Below are 22,319 nucleotides of genomic sequence, written 5' to 3'. Positions count from 1 at the left end.
TGTGGCTTCAGCTCTAAGTATGATGGGAGCCTCTGCAGGGTTCTGAGCAGAGGACAACATGACCTGACTGATGGTCAGGAGGGGTCTGAACGGGGCACCTCCCCAACCAAGGTGCAGCTGCTGTGTGCTGAGGATGGAGGACACGGCTGGGCCTCCTCCTGGGTTATTAAGGTAAAGGACCGTCTCTACAGGGTGTGAAGTAAGTGGATAAGGAGTGGACAGCACCACACCCTTGAGCACCGTGTGTGTCTGCAGGAGAGGAGCTCAAGACGTGAGACGGAGAGAGAATAAAATCCCCCAGATCAAGGACTCCTCGACCACTGAGAAGGGCTAAGAAGCTGATGTTTGCAGCCTTCCTGCGTCTGTGCACGAGAGCGTGAACCCCAGCACTCCTCCCAGCCAACCTCCCAGCCAAAGTAGACAACTCCTGTCACTGATGGTCCGGGGAGGGGTCCGAGGGCCAGGCCACAGCCGGGGAGATGACTGACCCATAGCGCGGGCACAGAAGCACGACAGAGGAAAACGTGGAGTTTGAAAGCGGATGAGAAAAGTCTGCTCTGTGAGCCCATTCACTGGTTACAATTAAAAACGGAAACTAAAGAGAATGGTGACCCGAGGCTGTGTGCCGACCCAAAAAGTTTACGTAAACTGGAGGCAAGCGCCTATCGCCCCTTAGGGGGCAGGAGAGGTGAAACAGAGCTGGGGCAGAGCAGACACACCCAAACAGAGACATCTCCCAGGATTGTTTTCTCATAAATGAAGGTGGCGGAGCGGGAAGCCTTTTAGGGTTGCCTCCTACGGCTGAGGCGTTAGAATCTGACCAGCTTTAGGAACTCAACCCTCACGGAGGAGGGAAGGTCTCGTGTGCAGGACGGACCAGTGGCAGAAGACGTTACTGATGCAGCAACTGGACCATGGCTGGTACTACAGGGATTTTTTTTTTTTTAATCTTTATTGAACTATAGTAGATTTATAATATCGTGTTAGTTTCACGTGTACAGCAAAGTGACTCAGTCATATATGGAGAGATAGACATACAGATTCTTTTTCAGATTCTTCTCCATTATAGGTCATTACAGGACAGTTAAGTAGAGTTCCCTGTGCTCTACAGTAGGTCCTTGTTGGTTCTCTATTTTATATAGAGTCGTGTGTATCTGCTAATCCCAAACTCCTAACTTATCCCTCCCCCACCTTCCCCTTTGGTAACCATAAGTCTGTTCTCTATGTCTGTGAGTCTGTTTCTGTTTCATACGTAAGTTCATTTGTGTCATATTTTAGATTCCACATATAAGTGTTATCATGTGGTATTTGTCTCTTTCTCTTTCTGACTTACTTCACTTAGTGTGATCATCTCTAGGTCCATCCATGTTGCTGCAAATGGCATTCTTGTGTTCTATTTTACGGCAGAGTATATGGGTACCACATCTTCTTTATCCATTCCTCTGTTGATGGACACTTAGGTTGCTTCCACGTCCTGGCTATTGCAAACAGTGCTACTATGGAGGGATGTTTGATGGAGGAATAATAAATGAAAGGAGGAGAGCCAAAGCAGACAGAAACTAGAGGAGGCCTCCCCGGAACCAAAGGTCCGTTGGGAGGTGGATGTCCTTGACTTAGTTGTTGATGCAGACAGCAGAAGAAGCAAGCTGACCTTACCGTGAACTGCTCCAAGAGCTTTAACTATACATGTGAGAAGCAGCCATCCAACTGGCCTTTGGTTTCCTTCATTTTGTTCTTTGGTTGGTTGGATAGGGTCCTCCTGCCTGCCCGGCGATTCCATTCCTTTTCATCTGACAAAGCCCGATTTGTCTTCCGACGCCACACTTTCTGCACTCTCTGTCCTAGTAGTTTGGTTGGAGATGACCTGAGGCTCCCAGACTGGTATATCCCAGACCTGACCCATCAGAAACTCCATCCCCCCAGCCACAGTGACTGGCTCAGGTTTGGGCCAGGGACTCCAGTGACCACCATGAGATTCACACCATCAACTTTTTCTACAAGCATTTGGGAAGTCACTTTATTTTCGTTGGGGTGTGCTGTGTGGATAGAATGTAAACCTTGAGCTGCTGGTGACAATGATGACCACTCAGAAATGAAGCCAACACAAAGAACAGAACAGACAGAGGTAGAAAGAAACAGTGTCTGGTTACATTGATTGACCCCTGGATCCAGCCGTGCCTGAAGCCCACCTGGTATTTTTTCAGTTACCTGACCTAATACATTTTTTCGACACACCCCCTCCCATTTTTAAATTTAACTTAATTTTGTTTTTTGCTTTGGTACCATTTGCATAAGCTGAGTTTTTTGGCATTTGCAACTAAAGGGGTCGAGACTAATGCACTGAATGATCTGGTGCCTATTCAAAGACCATTTCCATTGGGAAGGTGGGGAAACCCTGTGTCAGGGCCTCAAACACAACCTCACTGTTTCCAACGGAGACAAAACCATGTTTCCAGAGCCACTTCCTGTTTAAGGTGTGAGATTTTTATTTTTTAATTTTTTTGTAACTTCGGCTTAAAATCACCACTAAGCTGGAACTCCATGATAAGAACAGAACCAGCCTTCTGTTCTGTGTGCGTGCTGGGGGTTGGATGAGGATCTTAAAGTTCCTCTGTTTATTCTACGAACAAGAGAATTGCCTCAAAGGACTGCTAATCTACCCCCATGTGCCAAAGTGGGCAGTGTTATATCCACATTTCTACAGAACTGGAGTCCACAGAGTCGGTGAGGAAATGCAGCAGAAATCAAGCTTTATAATTAAGGGGCCAGAGGGACCGATTGAGCAAGAACGATGAAGAGTGGGCTGAAGAGTTGGATGAAAACATTAACCTAAGGGAGGCGTGGGAGCCGCTTCGGATGCTTCTGGTGGCTCTGCGACCCCAGAGGGAGAAGGGTTAAGACAGTATCAAGAGTGTTATGAAACTAAGCCAAATGGAATTAGGTCTAAGCTGTATTTAAGCATGAAGTACATCAAGGGATGTCTCAGAATCTAAACCCCTGGCTCTCTGTTTAGGCTGATAATAACCAGACACCACCCACTCGAGGAGCTTTTCCTATTCCCTGATACCATCAAGTCTACTGTTCTTCTAATTCTTTTTATTTTCTCCATTTTTTAAAAAAGCATCTATGTGGAGTTTCTTTTAGATTTTGGGGGCGATTTTTCTTCTCCATGGCTTTGATAACTACACATATAATAATGGCTGTGATTTATTGACCTTTTACCATGTGCCAATATTACCGTGTGTAATGGGTTGAATGGTGGCCCCCCCAAAGATAGGTTCACTTAGAACCTATGGATGTGGTCTTATTTGGAAACAGAGTCTTTTCAGAGGTAATTAAGTTAAAGACCTTGGGATGAGGTCATCCTAGATGAGGGTGGGCCCTAAATCAATGACCAGGGTCCTTGTAAGACAGAAGGGGGAAAGACATGTACAGAAGCCCATGTAAAGATGGAGGGGGGGCTTCCCTGGTGGCGCAGTGGTTGAGAGTCCGCCAGCCGATGCAGGGGACGTGGGTTCGTGCCCTGGTCCGGGAAGATCCCACATGCCGCGGAGCAACTAAGCCCGTGAGCCATGGCCACTGAGCCTGCGCGTCCGGAGCCTGTGCTCCGCGACGGGAGAGGCCACAACAATGAGAGACCCGCGTACCGCAAAAAAAAAAAAAAAAAAAGATGGAGGGAGACGGAAGGGATGCAGCCAAGGAAGCCAACGAAGCCAGGAGCCACCAGACGCTGAAAGAGGCAAAGCAGGAACCTCCCCTAGAGTCTTTGGAGAGAGCATGGCCCTGCCTGCATTTGAGTTTGGACTTCTGGCTCCAGAACTGGCAGAAAGTAAGTTTCCGTTACGTTAAACTACCCAGTTTATGGTAATTTGTTACACCAGCCTCAGGAGATGAGTACGCTCAGCAGCTACGCCCATGTTTTTCCTTAAAAGAGTCTCACAATCGTATAAAATAGGCTCACAAGAGCTGACCTTTCCTCCAAGAATTTTGCTACACACACACTCTCTCTTGGCTTCTTTTGTAACGGTTCTTTAATCTTTCTCTGGGAGAAATGCCCTTCTCCCTTGAATACAAAATGGTGGAACTCTCCATCAGATCGTCTTAATCTTTTCTAGACAGGGATGGGGCTAAGTGACCTGTTCTCATCCCTGGCTACACTTGAGAATCACCTGAAGAGCTTTTAAAAAGTAAAGATGCTCAACCCTACCTCTATGCCCACCTCCACTCCACTACTACAAAGATCCTGGCCCAATCGGTTAGGGGTAGAGAGTCTGGACGTTAGTGTTCTTTAAAGCTTCCTGGTGATTCTAAAGTTCAGCCAAGGTGAAAGGAGTCTTTCTCCCTGGAATCTAAAACATGAGCACAGAGATAAAAACAAATAAAATAATTAGAGCCCCTGTATCCCAGCAGTGGTACCCTGAAACCAGACATCCATGATAACCACCAGGACTCTTGAACTGGCAACTTCAGGCTTTTAGGAAACTGGTCCCTTAGTGTACCTTTGGGGTCATAAGATCCCAATCCCTTAGTCCTTAGGTGGCCCTGATATGTTTCTGATGCTTCTGGTCAATTCATCCAGGAACTTGCAGAACAGATACTCAAAACTAAGCTTCTGCTTCCATGATACGGGGCATCCTCACTTAATCCGTAAGTGACAGCCCCCGTGTCGCTGACAACGTGAAGGGTGTGAGGAAGAAAGAAAAAATATTTTTTAGAAGGGGATTAAGAGGTACAAACTTCCAGCCAAAAAATAAATAAGTCACGGGAATGTACTATACAGTACAGGGAATATAGTCAATACTACTGCAATAACTTTGTATGGTGATAAATGGTTACTAGACTTTTCATGGTGATCAATCTGTAATGTATACAAAAGTCCAAACACTATGCTGTACACCTGAAACTAACATAATACTATATGTCAACTATACTTCAATAATAAAAAAATTATGTAGAGATGACATGGCCTTCTACATCAAGGCTTTGAGTTGCTTAGGATCCCAGACATTTGCAAGTGTGAACTTAACACTCTTAATATACCACTAAGATCATCCTTAATCAAAAAATTTTTTAAAAAAAGAAATGTACACACTTCAGAAGACAAGGACTTCCTCACTCTGGGAGATATCTATAACCATTGTCTTGGAAATTTTGCTAATTCAGACTTTGGCTGGGTTGTATTTTACCTTTGTCCTCTCCTTAGAGGCAGTAATTTCTAAATCCCTAGGTGTAGAAACAGTTTTCTTCAGCTCAGCATACAGGTAGGAGAGAGAATCAAGTCCCACAGAGAAAACAGTTTCAAAGATATCAGAAGTACCCACTCAGAAATAAAGGCAAGCCAATTAAACATAATTGATATCTTTCTTCAAAGTATATACAAATAATCTCTAAGTGGAAATTCCCTTAGCCATATCCAAGGTGTAAGATGAATGCACTTGAAAAGGATATGTAGAGGAAAAAATGCTGGGGATATACTGTTTGTTGTTGTTTTTTTTTTATGGTACACGGGCCTCTCACTGCTGTGGCCTCTCCCGTTGCGGAGCACAGGCTCCGGACGCACAGGCTCAGCGGCCATGGTTCACGGGCCCAGCCACTCCGCGGCACATGGGATCCTCCCAGACCAGGGCACGAACCCGTGTCCCCTGCATCAGCAGGCGGGCTCTCAACCACTGCGCCACCAGGGAAGCCCTGGGGATATACTGTTTTAAGGTTCTTACACAACATATGAAGCAGTATGACCTCATTTGAGTGCAGGCTTTGATTAATTAAAGATAAATTTTGTAAACCTTAGGGCAATGGCTAAATTTTAAAGAGGTATAAATAATGAGCCAATATGGAGATAAAATGGAATCATAAAAAATATACTCAGTAGGGGGCTTCCCTGGTGGCGCAGTGGTTGAGGGTCTGCCTGCCGATGCAGGGGATACGGGTTCGTGCCTCAGTCCAGGAGGACCCCGCATGCCGCGGAGTAGCTGGACCCGTGAGCCACGGCGGCTGAGCCTGCGCGTCTGGAGCCTGTGCTCTGCTACGTGAGAGGCCACAACAGTGAGAGGCCTACGTACCGCAAAAAAAAAAAAAAAATATATATATATATATATATATATATATACACACACACACACTCAGTAGGAAAGCAGGCAGAAAAAGGAAAAAGGAGTAAAGAACAGATGGCACATAAAGCGAAAAGGAAGATGATAGATTTTAATAGAGACATATCAAAAATTTCATTAAATATAAATGGTCTAAATATAATGATTAAAAGACACAGATTATCAGATTGGATAAATAGGCAAACCCCAACTACATGCTCTCTATAAACAATCTACATAAAATATAAAAACACAAATTGGTTTTTTAAAAAAACAGAAAAGATACTACAATGCAAACATTAATCAAAACTAAGCCGATGGGGGCTTCCCTAGTGGAGCAGTGGTTGAGAGTCCGCCTGCTGATGCAGGGGACACAGGTTTGTGCCCTGGTCTGGGAAGATTCCACATGCTGCGGAGCGGCTAGGCCCATGAGCCATGGCTGCTGAGCCTGTGTGTCTGGAGCCTGTGCTCCACAACGGGAGAGGCCACAACACTGAGAGGCCCGAGTACTGCAGAAAAAAAAAAAAGAAGCCGAGGTGGCTGTATTAATATCAGATGAAACAGACTTCACAATAAGGAATATTTCCAAGAATGAAGAGGGATATTACATAACAAGAAAGGAGTCAGTTCACCAAGAAGTCATTACAATCCTAAGCGTATATGTACTAAGACAGTGTTTCAAACACGTAAAGGAAAAACTGACAGGACTGAAATGAAAACTAGACAAACCCACAACTGCAACACTTCTGTCAATAACAGACAGAACAAAAAGATTAAAAAATAAGCAGGGATAGAAAACACCTGAACATCACTAGAGACATCTGGAGAGTTCTTGTAAATCTTAGGCAAAGATTTGTTTAGATGTGAAACCAAATGCACAATTACTAAGATAAAAAAATCAACAAACCAGACTTCATTAAAAAATCCTTTGCTCTTTCCAAGACACATACTGGGAGAATTTCTATAAATACCTATCTGAAAATGGACTTGTATCCATAATATATAAAGTGCCCTCAAAGATCAATAATATGAAAATAACAACCAACAAAAAACTGGCAAAGGATTTGAAAAAGACATTCACCAAAGAAGGTATAAGGATGGTAAGTAAGCACAAGAAAAAATGCTCAACATTATAAGTCATAGGATAAAAGTTAAAACTTGAAAGATATACTGCTACACACCTATTAGAAGTGCTACATAAAATCAAACTAAAACAAGGGATAACATTAAATGGCCCTGAAGATACAAAACAACAGGAACTCTTATACCTTGCTGGTGGGATTGCAAAATGTTTCCATGTTTGATAAAAGTTTGAAATTTCTGATAAAGTTATGTGTATAGTTACCACACCAACCAGCAATTCCAGCCCTAGGTATTTACCCAAGAGAAATGAACAAACATTCACTTGAAAACCTGTTTGCAAATACTCATTGTGATATTTTTCATAATGACCCACAAATGGAAGTAATCCAAATGGCTTTCAACTAGGAAATGAATAAACAAACAGTGCTGTATCCATTCACTGTAATATTACGCAGTATTAAAAAGCAATAGACTATTTGTGGTCTTTTTGATTATAGCCATCTCACAGGTGTGAGGTGATATTGTGGTTTTGATTTGACGAGGAAGGGAACCCTTGATCACTGTGGGAATGTAAACTGGTGCACCCACTGTGGAAAACAGCATGGAGGTTCCTCAAAAAAACTGAGAATAGAACTACCATATGATCCAGCAATTCCACCCATGGGCGTACATCTGAAGAAAATGAAAACACTAATTCTAAAAGACAACACACCCCAATATTCATAGCAGCCTGTTTTACAATAGCCAAGATATCGAAGCAACCTATGTGTCCATCAACAGAGGAATGGATAGAGAAGATGTGGTACATATATACAATGGAATATTACTCAGCCATAAAAAAGAACGAAATTTTGCCATTCGCAATAACATGGATGGACCTGGAGGGTATTATGCTTAGTGAAATAAGTCAGACAGAGAAGGGCAAATACTGTATGTTACCACTTACACGCGGAATATATAAAATAAAACAGGGACTTCCCTGATGGTGCAGTGGTTAAGAATCCGCCTGCCAATGCAGGGGACACGGGCTCGAGCCCTGGTCCGGGAAGATCCCACATGCCACGGAGCAACTAAGCCCGTTCGTCACAACTACTGAGCCTGCGCTCTAGAGCCCTCGAGCCACAACTACTGAGCCTGCGCTGTAGAGCCCATGCTCCACAAGAGAAGCCACCGCAATGAGAAGCCCATGCACCTCAATGAAGAGTAGCCTCTGCTTGCCGCAACTAGAGAAAGCCCGCGCGCAGCAACGAAGACCCAATGCAGCCGTAAAAAAATAATAATAATAAATATATGTATTAATAAAATAAGGTAAAATAAAAAATAAAACCAAACTAGTGAATCTAACAACAACAACACACACACAAAAACAGACTCACAGATACAGCGACCAACTCGTGGTTACCAGTGGGGAGAGGAAGTGGGGAGGGGCAATCTAGGGGAAGGGGAATAAGAGGTACAAACTACCATGTATACAATAAACAAGCTACAAGGATATCTTGGGCAGCCCAGGGAATACAGACAATATTTTCTAACTATAAATGGAGAATAACCATTAAAATTTTGAAACACTATGTCATATAATTGAAACATAAGATATTGTAAATCAACTATAGCTCAACTTAAGAAAAAGAACAAAAAGGAATAGACTGTTGATATATAGGTGAATAGTAAATGCAATGTCTTAAGTGAAAGACAGAAGATTCAAAAGCTGCATACTGCACGATCCCATTTTTATGGAATTCCGAAAAAGGCAAAACTATAAGGACAGAGAACAAATCAGTGGTTGCCAGGGGCTGCAGGTATAGGGGGAAGGGGTGGCTACATAGAAACACCCAGGAATTTGGGGGGTGACGGAAGTGTTCTTTATACCTCAGTTGTGTTCGTGTTTACATGGCCATGTGTGTTCATCAAAATTAAAACTCTAGCCTCAAAACGGTGAATTTTACTGTATGAAAATTACATTAATAAACCTTACTTTTAAACAACTCAGACCGCTGTAGGGAGATAATTCTATCCATCAGACTTTCCATTTATTCCATTAATTCAGTAATACTCCCTTTCACTCCAATTAAAATGCCAAAGATTCGTTTTTATTAACCTTGTTTCTCATGACTATGGATGTTATGAAATATCTAATACTTCCAAAGGCTTTGTTTCAACCCCTGCTCATGAAAGTGCTAACTGCTAATATAATTGAGAGTTCTGGGTTCTTCTCTGCCCAGTTCTAGCCACACTCGTGATGAAGCTGAGGATGAATATTGAGATAAAGGAGGAAGAGCTTAAGGTGCAAATTCAAATGGCTGAGGGGACGGGGCCAGCAGGTAAGGGGGGGAAGAGAAGCACTTAATAAACACCCCACCCAGGGGGCGGGGCGGGGGACACCCATGCATAGCTTTGGCGCGACGTAGCCTTACGGGAATGCGCATCCGAGGTCTGAAGGGTGCCGACCCTCTTTGGGAAAATTGGAAATCCCAATTTTTGCATGTGAATTATCCCGATTTGGGGGAGCCTGTTCAGTTTTTTATTTTAAAAAGCATTGTGGGGCTTCCCTGGTGGCGCAGTGGTTGAGGGTCCGGCTGCCGATGCAGAGGACACGGGTTCGTGCCCCGGTCCGGGAGGATCCCACGTGCCGCGGAGCGGCTGGGCCCGTGAGCCGTGGCCGCTGCGCCTGCGCGTCCGGAGCCTGTGCTCCGCAACGGGAGAGGCCACAATGGTGAGAGGCCCGCCTACCTCAAAAAAAAAAAAAAAAAAAAAAAAAAGGACTGTGGACAGAACAGTGCTTGTGTGCAGGTCATGAAGTTTGCAAGTGCTGGTCTAGAGCCCTGGGTATAGAACAAGAGAACTAGGACAGGCCTAGGAGTCTGGTGGTTTAATAGAATGGCTTCCGAGAAGCTGAAATCACTTCTAAGAAGCTTCAACGCAGCAGGGAGTTTCAACTTGGGTAGGAAGGGGTGTGTGCTTAATGCAAAGAGTGTGTGTGTACTTTAAGTATAAGGAAAGACAAGGCATGAGCCTGACACGTGCAATCTAAAATATGAAACGAACTAGAGAATATAAGAACAATAAAACAGACTCTGAGAGAGAGACACACACACTAGTGGTTACCAGTGGGAAGAGGGTGCATGTGGGAGCCGGGAAGGACCTCTCCGCCCGCCCCCCACAACCTCTTTCTACTCACGACACCCGCCCCAGCCCCGAAATCCCAAATCAGCAATTCAAAATCCCCAAAAGCGCTGACTACCCAAAGGTAGGCCGGCTGGTTTTTAATTCTTTTGGTGACCATGGCTGCTCTAAAGGACAATGAGGCGATCTGGGGACTTTATCCTCTTCTATGTATATACTCACATCTTCCATTGCAGAATGACTTATGTGTCCAATTACGGATGCAGCTCCACACCCAGCCTGGGCGCGTTAGACAATACACATGGGTGATCCCGGGCCTCTGTCTATCCATCTACCTACCTTCTGAATTGTGAAATTCACCTGGCCCCAGACTCCTAAAAGTGACCTTCCCAGGGGCCCCCTACGTGACTGACAACCATCACTTCACCTCTGGCGGCATCTCAGCCTACCACTGCCCTTTCCTCCCCTCTACATGGGGCCAGTTCCTCAACCTGTAACTCAAGGACACTTCGCGTCATCTACGTCAGCCCAAGTCTTAAATCTTAGGAAGACTCCCTTCTTTCAGTGCCCTGGTCTATTTATGGAACCACCCAAGAACTATGATTCTGTTCCAAACTGAGGAATTGCAGAGCCTTAAATCCACAGTTGAACATCAGCTTGCAATTGGTATTAAAAACTGATCAGTGGTTTTGAGGGTTCCAGAAATCGGCACTTAAATCCTTGGGCAAGAACAGTCAGCGATGGATTTTTTTTTTTTTTTAAAACGACAGTAAAAATTTAAACAAGGGTCAGGAAACTTCCCTCTCTATACGAAATTCATGGAGCAAACATTTTCTTTACAGAGGTATCTGAGAGGGTGAATGTACTGCTGCTTATGACCATGAGAAACAAAATGAAAAATATTTTGCAGACCCATATGCGGTGAAAACTGCCAAGCAAAAGCGGGGAGAGAAAACCCCACCAAATCAAGGTTGCCCTAACCCAGGGGGAGAGGTGGCTTTGGGCGGAGGGGTGGGGCATCTCCCCCTAACCTCTAACACCCTCACCACTTGCTGTGTAAATAGCATCTTTAAAACAAAACTCCCGGGCTTCCCTGGGAGCTCAGTGGTTAAGAATCCGCCTGCCAGTGCAGGGCACATGGGTTCGAACCCTGGTCCGGGAAGATCCCACATGACGTGGAGCAACTAATCCCGTGCGCCACAACTACTGAGCCTGCGCTCTAGAGTCCGCGTGCCACAACTACTGAAGCCTGCGCGCCTGGAACCTATGCTCCTCAACGAGAAGCCACCGCAATGAGAAGCCCGCAACCAAGAGTAGCCCCCGCTCCGCTCGCCGCAACTAGAGAAAGGCCACGCGCAGCAAGGAAGACCCAACGCAGCCAAAAATAAAATAAATAAATTTTTTAAAAATTCCCAAATCCACTTTCCAACAAAATTGCTGTCCCTGGCCTCTTCCACATGGACGTTTCTAATGGCCACTTCTCTAAGTCAAAAGTAAAATCCTCTAGATAGTGTGGGGGGAGGAACGTGAGCTTTAATTAAGAGAAGTCCACAACTTACTTTACAGAGCACATTCAGCAGTCAGAGTTCCAACCTGATTGAATCCTCTCACGGAGGAAGAAAGCTTGATCGGAGACTTTCACCCTTCGCTCGAATTAAAATGACACCCTCTTCCTCAATGAAGTGCTTTCTATCCATTAAGTCACTTTATCATCACAACATCTCTAGCAAGTATTTTGGGAGAATTTTTTTTTTTTTGAATGGCCACTTTCCATTTGGGGAAACCGAGTCCTAGAAATGACAGAACCCAGAGCTCACGGCAGAATTAAGTAACCAGATTTTCTAACAGATTTGTTCTCTGGAATAAAACAGAAATACGTCCCCCATCCGGTCACACGCGCGCGCGTGCCCGTGCGCGCGCGCACACATGCACACGCGCGCGCGCGGGCGCACACACACGCACACTCCTGTTTACCTGGAGCTCTTGGGAGGAAGGGACAGTATTTAAAACAGCAATTTTGTCCAATTGGTGTGTCTGGGGACCTGCACCCTTAAGGAAAGCAGATTTTTCTGGAATTCCAGCCGGTGCGCAGTGACTTTTGAAAAGCAAACGCTACTTGCTAACATCAATTGGCAACTTGTCTCTGCGAATGCAGTTCCAGCTCAGCCTGAAGAGCTTTAGGCGGGAGAGAGCCGTGATTCTCATCCGGTTGGACTCGGTTTACCCGCTCAGGGCCCGGGGCTGGGGCCGGAGCCGCGACGCAGCGCGAAGGGCAGGGACACTTGTGCGCATTTCGGTTTTACCCCATGGCCCCGAGACTCTCGCCCCGGCGCAGGCAGCGGAAAAACGGCGCCCCCAGCCCTCTCTCCGCGCGCTGACCCGCACCCGGTTCCCGGCCCGGCCTGGCCTCGGGGCGCGCAGCCGTCCCCAGAGGAGCGGGGCTTCCTCGCGCGGCGCCGGCGGCCCCCGGGCTCCGAGACCCCTCTCCCCGCCCCTCCCGCCGCGGGCCCGGGCCCAACACGCACGTAATCAAAAGCTGCATAATAATACCAACCTTTCCGGAGTCTTCTGGGAACCAAGCGTTCCCTCCCTTAATTCTCTTAAACCCAAGACAGGGTGATCATTGCACACTGCAGAGGTGAGGAGACTGAGGTGGAAGGCCCTCCAGGACCCGGCTGTTGGGAAGCCCAGGTCTGATTCCGACTTGCAGCCCCAACTCTCCCACCCGCGCAATCACCTTTACGCGCTCCTAGACCACACAGGACCTCGGCGGGGCGCCCGGAGGGGGTCCCGGGTTTCTCCCGAGCCGAGGTCCCCGGGAGCTGCGCATTCCTTCGCGGGCCAACGCCGGCCCGCGGGACCCCATGGTGGGGGAAACGGGGCACAAAGGGCCCGGTCCGCCCTCGTGGGTCACCAGTCCCAGTCGGACCGAGCTGGGGAGGGGGACGCCAGGCTGCGGGGGAAGAAGGCGCAAAGAACCCCGCTGCCCGCTCCCGGGCCCCCGGCTCCACGTCGTGGCCGTGCCGGGTTGCGCTAAGTCTTCACGCAACTCGGGGACGGTGAACACACAGAATGTTCCTCAGCCACGCCCCCTCTTCACCCCGGGAAGCACCCCGAACCCAGAGATACTGGGTCAGCCAATTTCGCCCCAATCCCACGGACGCGGCGCCCAACGGGGCTCGCCCACCTAGGGAAGGGGCCGCTCCGCGCCTGGGAGCCAGCGCCCTCACCCAGGTCCCCGCGACACCCTCATCCTTCGGCTCCCCCCGCCCGGGCTCCTGGGGACCGCGGGGAACTTCCCGAGCGCCGGCGCGACGACGCCCCCGCTCCCGGCCTCTTACCTCTGCCCAGCAGCGCGGCCAGCACCAGGCTCAGCGCCCGGCACAGCGGCGCCACCCGCCCGGGGGCCGCGCCCTCGGAGCGCATCCTGCGTCCCGGCAGCTCAGGCCGCCCGCCGCCCGCCGGGGGCGCAGGGCCCGCTCGTGGCCCCCGCCGGCTGTCCCATGCCCCGGGGCCACCCCCGGCAGCGAGTCGGCCGGCCGGGCTGCGGAGCCGGTGGTCACGCCCCGCCCCTGCCGGGTGCACGCCGCGCCGCCTGCGGATCCCGCGGAGGCTCGCGCTCTGGCCGGGACAACTTTTCTCCAGCCGCCGCCGCAGCCGCGGCCCGTCCCGCCCCCGGGGCCGCCCACTCGGCCCCGCCCCGCCCCTAGCCCCGCCCCGGGCCGCAGGCTGCTGGAGGATGCCGGGGAGAAAGTGCGCGGGTCCCGGAGCAGGCGCGCGGGAGAGGGGGTGGGGCGCGCAGGGGAGCGGGTTGCACCCGCGGGGTCCCTCCTCCGCCCTGCAGCCTTCCGCCTTCGTGCCCTGTGGCTCGCGTCCCGGAGAGCTCTGCGCAGGTACCGCGACGCAAGATGGAGCCGGACGCTTCCCCTCACCCGCCTCCCGGGGTCCTCAGTCGCCACACCTGAACTTCAGGTTGTCCCCTGGTTCTTTGCCTTGAGAGCTGGGGACATCTGGAATTAAAACTCCCCTGCAGCTGATAAAGAAAGCTCTCCCAGAGAGATTGTTCAGTGGGAAAAAGCAACGGGCAGGACAGACTCGAGAAAGACACGGTTTCTACAGAGGCGTGCGCACATGTGTATATATTTGTGTGTGTGTGTGTGTGTGTAGCAAGACAACGCGGTATCTCAGGAAGGAGACTGTAACACTGGATGACGGAAAGGTTCGTTTTACACTGTATATCCTTCTATATTGTTGGATATCGCCCCCATGCCCATGTGTTTTAATGCACTATTCTGGAGGCAAATGCGCCCTTCCCCAGCCAGACTTGCTCCTGCAATAGCTTTTTCTCTGCAGATTCAGACAAGGACTCGCCACCCCACTTCGCGCCCCGAATCTCTTCTCTGTGACGTTCCCAGCGCTGCCCTCCCTCCCCGCGCGGATCCCAGCTGCTTGCCTGCACGGTTACTGATACACATGCTCGGGCCTCATCTGCTTCCCAGGGATGAACAATCCGAATGCAGGACCCCGACTCCCCCTCGTGTCCGTGAGTGAAAGGCAGTGCGGTCTGAGCCCAGCAGCCTTGCCCTGGAGGCCCAGCCCTCGCCCAGCCGATGCGCTTCCCCGAGACCCCATAGCCTGGCCTGGCGGGTCCCCTGGTGTCCTGGGCTCCTCAGGGGCAGAGCTCAGGGGCCCAGCTCTCTCACCCAGGCTGACTCGGTCCGACCTCAGAAAAGAAGCTCACAGTGTTGTCATGTGTCACCATCGCTCCTGGTTACCAGAGGAAGGAAGGAATTGCAAAATAAAAGCAAAAAAATATCCTGGATCAGGTGAGGAGAAGCAAAAGTGAAACGTCTTCAGCACTGCAAATCCGTTTCTGCTGTCCCGACTCTGTTACAGGGGGTCATGAGCTGAGCATGAGGGGACATTGGGGGTTGGGGGCACAGGGTACGAGGGCGCTCCCCATCCCTGGAGCCCTTCTCCCAGCTGGATGTCCTCCAGAGGACGAGGGCTCAGGGGTCCACTCTGCTTGCCTTATGTAGGCAGAAGGCAGCCGAGGAGACTCGCCAGGCCAGAAAGAAAACTGCCAAACCTTGCTTCTCATAGACCTGGGTAGCAGAGGCTTCATTTTGTAAGTGGCCTATGCTGATAGCTGCCCAATTTTTCAGTTCATTCAGCTCGTCTACGCGTAGCCTTGGGAGACAGTCATAAAGTAGACTCGGGCTCCTGAAATGGAAGGCACATTTCCTCCTCATTTTTACTTGTTAGTTTGAAAGTCACTGGAGAATAAATATTTTTTTCATTTAAATGTTTCTAGCTTCGGTGAGAAATACAACATAGCCCACCATTTCCTGACTGAGTGATTGGGATCTGCTTCCTCTCTGGGTCTTGTCTGACAAGAGAAACAAAAGAAAAAGCCCCCAGTTATGCCGGCCACTCCCCTGCTCTTCTTCGTACGTTCATCATTTGGTCGGCCTCACCCTCCCCACACACATCATTTCTTTACTTTTGGCACAGAATATCGCCCTCTCTACTGCAGAGCCAAATACAGGTTGCGGTCCAAGACTCCATGGTTCAAATAATTAGGGCGAAACTGAACAAACCACAGGGGAATACATAAAAATTCTAAAATGAGATGAAAAAGGAGAAGAAGAGCTTCAGTCAGGTAAATCCACTTCACAGTCCCCAAAGGCATCTGCCATCCTCTGGTGTTCCAAGTCTCACATATGCCTTGAGACCACAAAGTCTCCTAGCATTGCCTGTAAGAGGCTTTCCTGCTTCTTCCAGACAGCCAAAAAGAGACCCAGGTAATGGGTGCTTCTCTTCCACAATCTCAGTGTAGGAGCCCATGTAATCTACCATGTGACCTTCTAAAAACCAAACAAGCACACACAAAAACAACTAAACAAAGGGATGGTGTTGTTGATTTATCTTTTTTAGGAACCCACCCCTCCAAACAGAGGTGTGAACTTAGAGGTTCATGGGGAAAGAGTTTCCTGTATTTATTTTTTTTAAGGCATGTATTTTTTAACCCCCAAATCATTAATTCCTTAACTTAGATTACTTCCAGATGCTTTTCTGAATTTCATAACCAACATCAGAGACCACTAATCTCCTCAAAGGCGATTGCAAAACTCCCTGTGGGCTTTGGGCACATGGAGACAATTAACATGATTTATAGGAGAGAAGAGAGATTGGAAAGAGGAAACCTGCTGTTTCCACATGTGCCCAAGGTGCATAAGTCAAAAAGGCAAGTTCAGATTTTTTTTTGTTCATGCTTAAATTCCACATTCTTAACATTGCATAAAATGAGGGTTGGAACTTATGAATTTAGCTCAGGAATTTCTTATAAGATTTGCCTCTAGATAGGGGACCTACAGGTATATGTTTCTAAGAACGTGGAAAAGAAGGGCTATATGTTGGCCTCATGAGGCAGCTATAGTTGTCCTGCAGATCTAATGGCAAGTCCTAACTATGGTGCTTGCTATTAAAGATGAAAAATAAGGCAGGCAGGCAGGTATATGTCTAGCACTCTGTGCTGGCACTTTTGTTATTATACATAGATGTCATCTCATTTAACACTCACAGTAACACTAATGGAAGGACTGCTGTTGTCTTTTGACACTTCCTCCATTCTTTCAACAAATATCTGTCTACTGCTTATCATTTGTCAGGCTCAGGTATGGGGTTCCAGCAGTGAACAAATCAGATGAAGGTCCTAAACTCATGGATCTTATAGTCTAGGGGACAGACTCTCAGGAAATATACAAATCATCCTAGAAGTCAGTGATAGGTGCTATGAATAGAACTAAAACAGAATAAGGGGGGAGAGTCTGATTTGGGGTTACAACTTTAGAGAGGGCTGATGGAGTGGGTAAGTTGGCAGATTTCTGAGAGAAGAGCTTTTACGGAGGAGAAAACCAAAAGTGCAAAGACCAGGAAGCAGAGGAAAAAAAATCTCACCCCACCCCCCGGAACAGCTCTGGCCTCTTGTAGCACACAGCCTGTAGGGGGCTTCAGAGGAAGCGTGGAGTCCAGTTGAGAGCTGACTGTGTGGGAGGGCAGGAGGGAGTGGTAAGGTGGAGGCACGGACCTGTTAGGCTGCCTCTGCTCCAGGTGAAGGCAAAAGCCTTGCCAATGGATGGGTGTGAGCTGTAGGACAGTGTTGGAGTCCGGGGTTTCCCCAGTGGTACCCTTCAGGGAGGAAAGAAAGACTGGGGGGCAAGCAGTCTTGGGGGTACCATGGGGCAGGTGGGAAACCTGGGTCTCTAAGAGGAAGTTCAGTCACTTGCTAGTACACGTGGCAGTGGTGACGTTGAAAATCAGCTCCCCACCTGCCCCAGAGGTGGCGTGGTCAGCCTGTGTCCACCAGCTTAAACTCTGGTTTTACGCTGGTAAGATCCAGAGCCCTTGTTTTAACAAATTCTAGGGTCTCACGCAGCCTGGCTAAAGTGGGGCTGGGTAGGTAGGGGAAAGTGGGCTGTAGAAACAACGGGTCCTTCCCCACTCCCTACCCTTACTCCCTGCTGCACGCGGATAAAGATTGCAACACTGTACCATCCAGTAAGAATCTAACTACTAGGGAATATTTGCTGGGGGCTGTCACCCCCCCCCTCTTGATCATTTATGTGTTTATTTGCTTATTATCCATCTGCAGCTTCCCGCATCCCATGTCAGCTCCATGGGGTAGGGGGTGGCGCTTGACCTGTTCACCCCTGTGTTCCCAACCCCTAGGAAGGTGTGCCCCCAAATTAGCACTTGTCTGGTGAATGACTATGGGTGAAGCTGTAGATTACCAGTCCCCTGTTACTAACAAGGAAACTGAGATTCACACATTTTTACCCCCAGCCCACTTAGCCAGTAATAGTAACAATTACCACTGAGGACAATATCATTCATTAGGTGCTTGTTCATTGCTAGATAATCCTGTTGACAACCCTATGGTCCTGTACTCTTTTTATCCCATGTTACAGACCAGGAAACTGATGTCCGAGAGGTCAAGTGGCTCGTTCAAGGTCACCCAGCTGGGAAGTGGCTGAAGTGGGGTCCGATCTATAATCATTTGTCCCACTCAGCTGTTTTCAAGTGTGTGCTTAGCCCCACCTGTCCCCTGCACCAGGTGTCCTGGTCGCCTGTGTTAGGTCCCGCTGGCCAGGTCAGCTCTTTGTATCAGATTTCACTTGCTAGACTTCTCTGTTTTTGACAAACACTGAAAAACCATTCGTCTGTAACGTCCACTTAACCTTACAGACAGCTCCGCGGCGCCTTGGGCTGCCCTGGTGTCTCTACTGGAACTCCGCCTCTGTGGAGATGAATGTCCCCTGAAGAGATCGTGGGCCCAGCTTCTCCAGGTAAGATGCGAGATACAGGCGGCTCTTGGCTTTGTGGGAACAACTTTTAGGACTGATGCTGAAATGCCTCCACACCTGACCCGGGTCCAACTTCCCTGCCGCACTTCCAGGCCTTTATCACCCCTGCTAGAGACCCCCAGAGCGGATTTTCCACCCTCACCCTTCCACTGGGGCTTCAGTAGTCCATTTAGTAAAAGAAGTGGGTTAATATAGCTTCAGAGGCTTACAGATGGAAGTGGTCACCCTGACGTTTCCTTGACTGTATATGCTGCCTCGCCGTCACCACCTCTGACATTTATAGATCTTTTACCTCGTGCCAAGCACTATTTCCAGGACTTCCGCATGTGTTTGCTCATGTAATCCTCGCAACAGCCTTATGACCTTACTGTTCTTAGCGACTCCATTTACAAACCAAGAAACTGACATACAGAGTTTAGGTAACGTATCGCATCCAGTGCCGCAGAGCTTGGATTCGCACCGTTCCTCTGGCTGTAGAATCCCTGCTCTGAGTAATTGATTCTCCGTCTTTGTTCCGCGTACAGCTCACCTAGAGGACTTGTTAACATGTTGATTTGATTCCCTTCGTCAGGGCTGGGGGGCCCCTTCATCTGCGTCTCCAACAGGCGCCCCCCCATCCCCTTGTTGCTGTGCTCAGTGGACCATGTTTTGTGTCGCAGCTCCCTGATTCCTTATTCTCCCTACATATTTATCCAGAGTCATATTACCCAAACTATATGTATTTGAAAATGTCACCAAAGGTCAGACTCCTTCCTGCTTCTCGACACAAAGCGATCCCAGACACATTCAGTGTCTTTCATCATCCCAGAAGCAGCGTGAGATTGGAGCGTTGCCATGCCGTCAGTGAATAACAGTCCTTTAGTACATACTTGTCAGTGAGCCTGATATTCGGAGTAAGCGTGGCGACTGGCTTGGGTCAAGGTAGTGGTGGCTCCGTCACCTGGGTCCCTGAATGACCTCAGTGAGCAGAGTCCCCTGCTAAGCAGCAGTGGACACACACACACACACACACACACACACACACCCCTGAATGAGAGATGACGGGCTGACCTTTGGGGGTCTTTTGTTGCTGCGCTGGAAGATAACCCATCCTCACTGAAACACCCGCATGATACACCCACTCAGCTCTGCCCCTGTTCCCTGCGGATTATCAGGTCTCATTGCAGGAATAACAGTCTCTGTGTCTTGTCATTGTTTAATCCAATGGTCAATTGTTGAGAGATTATTATGGGTGAGCACTGAGCTCAGAGCCTGTCCTCAGAGAGCGTAATAGGGGAGATAACAGACGTATACAAGGATCTCGAATAGACACCGGAAAACAGGCACAAAGGACGCGTTATAGGAGCCCCGGGAAGATCAGAGTGATTTCATTGCCCACCTACACGCCGTCGACACTGACGTTAAAGGCTCTCCTCATTCTACCTTCAGAGACTTTGCACCTGCTCTGAAGCTCACTCCTTATCATTTCCTCTCCTTTCAAATGTCCCCCCTCAGTGATGTCTTTCTTCCCAGAACCCAGGATATAGCCCAGACACACCCTGCACTCAAGAAATATTGTCGAATAAATCCTGATTGTTACCTTCGAGAAAGTGATGTTTGGTCACGGGGATGGTGGGAGATTAATAGTGAAGATGGGAAAGAAAGACAGGATGGCAGAGTCTTTGTGGAAGAAAGGACAAGACAGGAGCATAGTTCAGCCCATAAACGGGAACAGCGATTTTTACTTCCGGGCAGTTCCCATAACCACCAGCCAGAAGAAGTAGGTTAAACTAGCTCCAAGGTCATTGGCGTTGAACTGTGGTGGATTCAGCCACTGCAGCATTGGTTTCATCCTCTTCACCCCTAAAGCTTTGGTTTTGTTTTCTCAATCTTAGAGTCATGACTCATTAGGACCTAAACTTCGCATTTTTCATGGGAAATAATTCAATTGAAACTCATCCACCACTGCAGGATGCAACACAGCACTTAAGTGGCATTATTAATCTGCCTTTTCAAGCCCCTCCTGGCCACCCCTGATCGGCAGCCCAAGCTACGGCATCGCTTATGATTCGTTACAGATCCAGCCAGTTTCTGGGAAGGAGGGACACTCACAACTTTTACGTATGACTCACTGTTTTCAATCACCTTTCTCAGGTTCAGACCATCCAGGTAACTAAAGAGCTTTGTAGCTGGACTCGCTACATCGTTCCTGACTCCCCTTAAAACTCCCTGATGGCCTGTTACAAGGAAGGTTGAGCTGCAAGTGGGAAACTGCCCAAATTGTGCTGTTTTGACACTTGGAGCCATGCAATGCCAGTGCAGTTAATCTACGTGAGAAACAGCTCTGCTCCCTAACCCACCGGCGGCCGCCAGATGGTTATAGAGTCAACAGTGCCCCCTGGTGGCGGAAGCCGGTATATTCTGTTGGTGGAGAGAAAAAGCAAAGCTCAGATTTCTGGGTCTAAGCAAAGGGGCAGACGCATCCTAAGAGTGCCATTCAGTTCAGCAGCATTTCACACTAATGAGTGTCTTCTCAAGAGGCAGTATTGGTCACTACTGGCCCCTTTGCCTCTGACTTGTGAGTACAACGTATTTCCTGCGGTGGCCCATCTCCAACAGGGTTTCTATAGATAGTGTTTCCCACTTAAAGCAGTTGCCTTAATGGAGCTCAGGAGACTGACATTTGATCTCGGTGGACCGTTGGAGAGATTAAAGCTCAGGCTGGCTGGGATTAGGTACAAGGCTGGTGAGAAGATAAAGCATTTACGCAGAAATCCAAAATGATTGGGCATTACATGTACTGATGGAACTCCTCCAGTGCCATTAGGTCTTCATTGAGGTCCAATTAGAGAAGTGGAACCACTATGAACAGGGCGTTTATTTTAGGAATGAGACCTTATAGAATTGTGGGAGAAGCTGGGGATATAAAGATCCAGAAGGGGGAGTTGGAGGATAAGCAAAAATCACCAACCAGCTTTCCTGAGGCACTGACACATGATTCAGGGCAGGCTGGGCTTTCAGCTCCTTCGAGGTGAACATACTGGAACTTGAAGAAGAATCTGGAGCTGCACGTGTGCCCAGCTTCCAGGGTGGGACAATGCAAGGGGAGCTGTTCAAAGAGTATGTGAAGAGTTCAGCTTCTGCCATGGCCAACTAAACACCTACAGGATCTATCTTCCCATAGGTAACAATGGTAAACTCTGCAAAAAATGCAAAACAAGAAGAGGACAAACACATGAACAAGACCATTTCCCTGAAGACTCTAAGTAAAGAATGAAGGGAGGCCGGCAGATTCCACAAGGGAGTTGACATTTGGGAGGAGGAAAAGGCATGGAGAATGTTTCCTAATTGTGTCTTTTCCCCTAAGAACAAGTCACAGCCACTGCTGCTGGGGACAACTCTTACTTCTGTTGAAACCCACTCTTTATGGTCTGAACAACCAGAGGACACAGTTTGGGGCCACCAGAGCCACTGGAAAGGAAAAGGGAGGAATCCAAAAATGGACTGAGCCAGAAAGCAAGATCCCCAAATTCTGTGCATAAACTTTTGCCCATGTCTTTGGGGGACCCATGAGCCACATGGAGAATAAAAGAACTGAACTGATTTGAGCTGCAGACCAAGAGACATTTTTGGAATCCAACCGTGTTGATTGCGAGCCAAAAGAAAAACGTTAACACTT

At 48.4% G+C, this 22,319-nt stretch overlaps 1 protein-coding gene across 4 annotated transcripts in view; it reads right to left on the bottom strand.

The window, feature by feature from the left end:
* The window catches only part of TMEM132C (transmembrane protein 132C), a 379,043-nt gene extending 365,299 nt beyond the window's left edge, over positions 1 to 13,744 (bottom strand). For all 4 annotated transcript variants that reach the window (XR_010836971.1, XM_059040009.2, XM_067015549.1 and 1 more), the window contains exon 1: positions 13,637 to 13,744. Coding sequence is in view for 3 of the 4 variants with exons in the window: in XM_059040009.2 (XP_058895992.1) it covers positions 13,637 to 13,721 (85 nt within the window). In the remaining variant the exon portion in view is untranslated. The remainder of the gene's footprint in view (positions 1 to 13,636) is intronic.
* Between the last annotated feature and the right edge of the window lie 8,575 nt (positions 13,745 to 22,319).

The sequence above is a fragment of the Kogia breviceps genome, chromosome 15 (assembly GCF_026419965.1).
Source record: "Kogia breviceps isolate mKogBre1 chromosome 15, mKogBre1 haplotype 1, whole genome shotgun sequence".
Taxonomy (NCBI): domain Eukaryota; kingdom Metazoa; phylum Chordata; class Mammalia; order Artiodactyla; family Physeteridae; genus Kogia; species Kogia breviceps.
The sequence above is the reverse complement of the archived record's forward strand: the minus strand, read 5'-3'. Positions and strand labels throughout refer to the sequence as shown.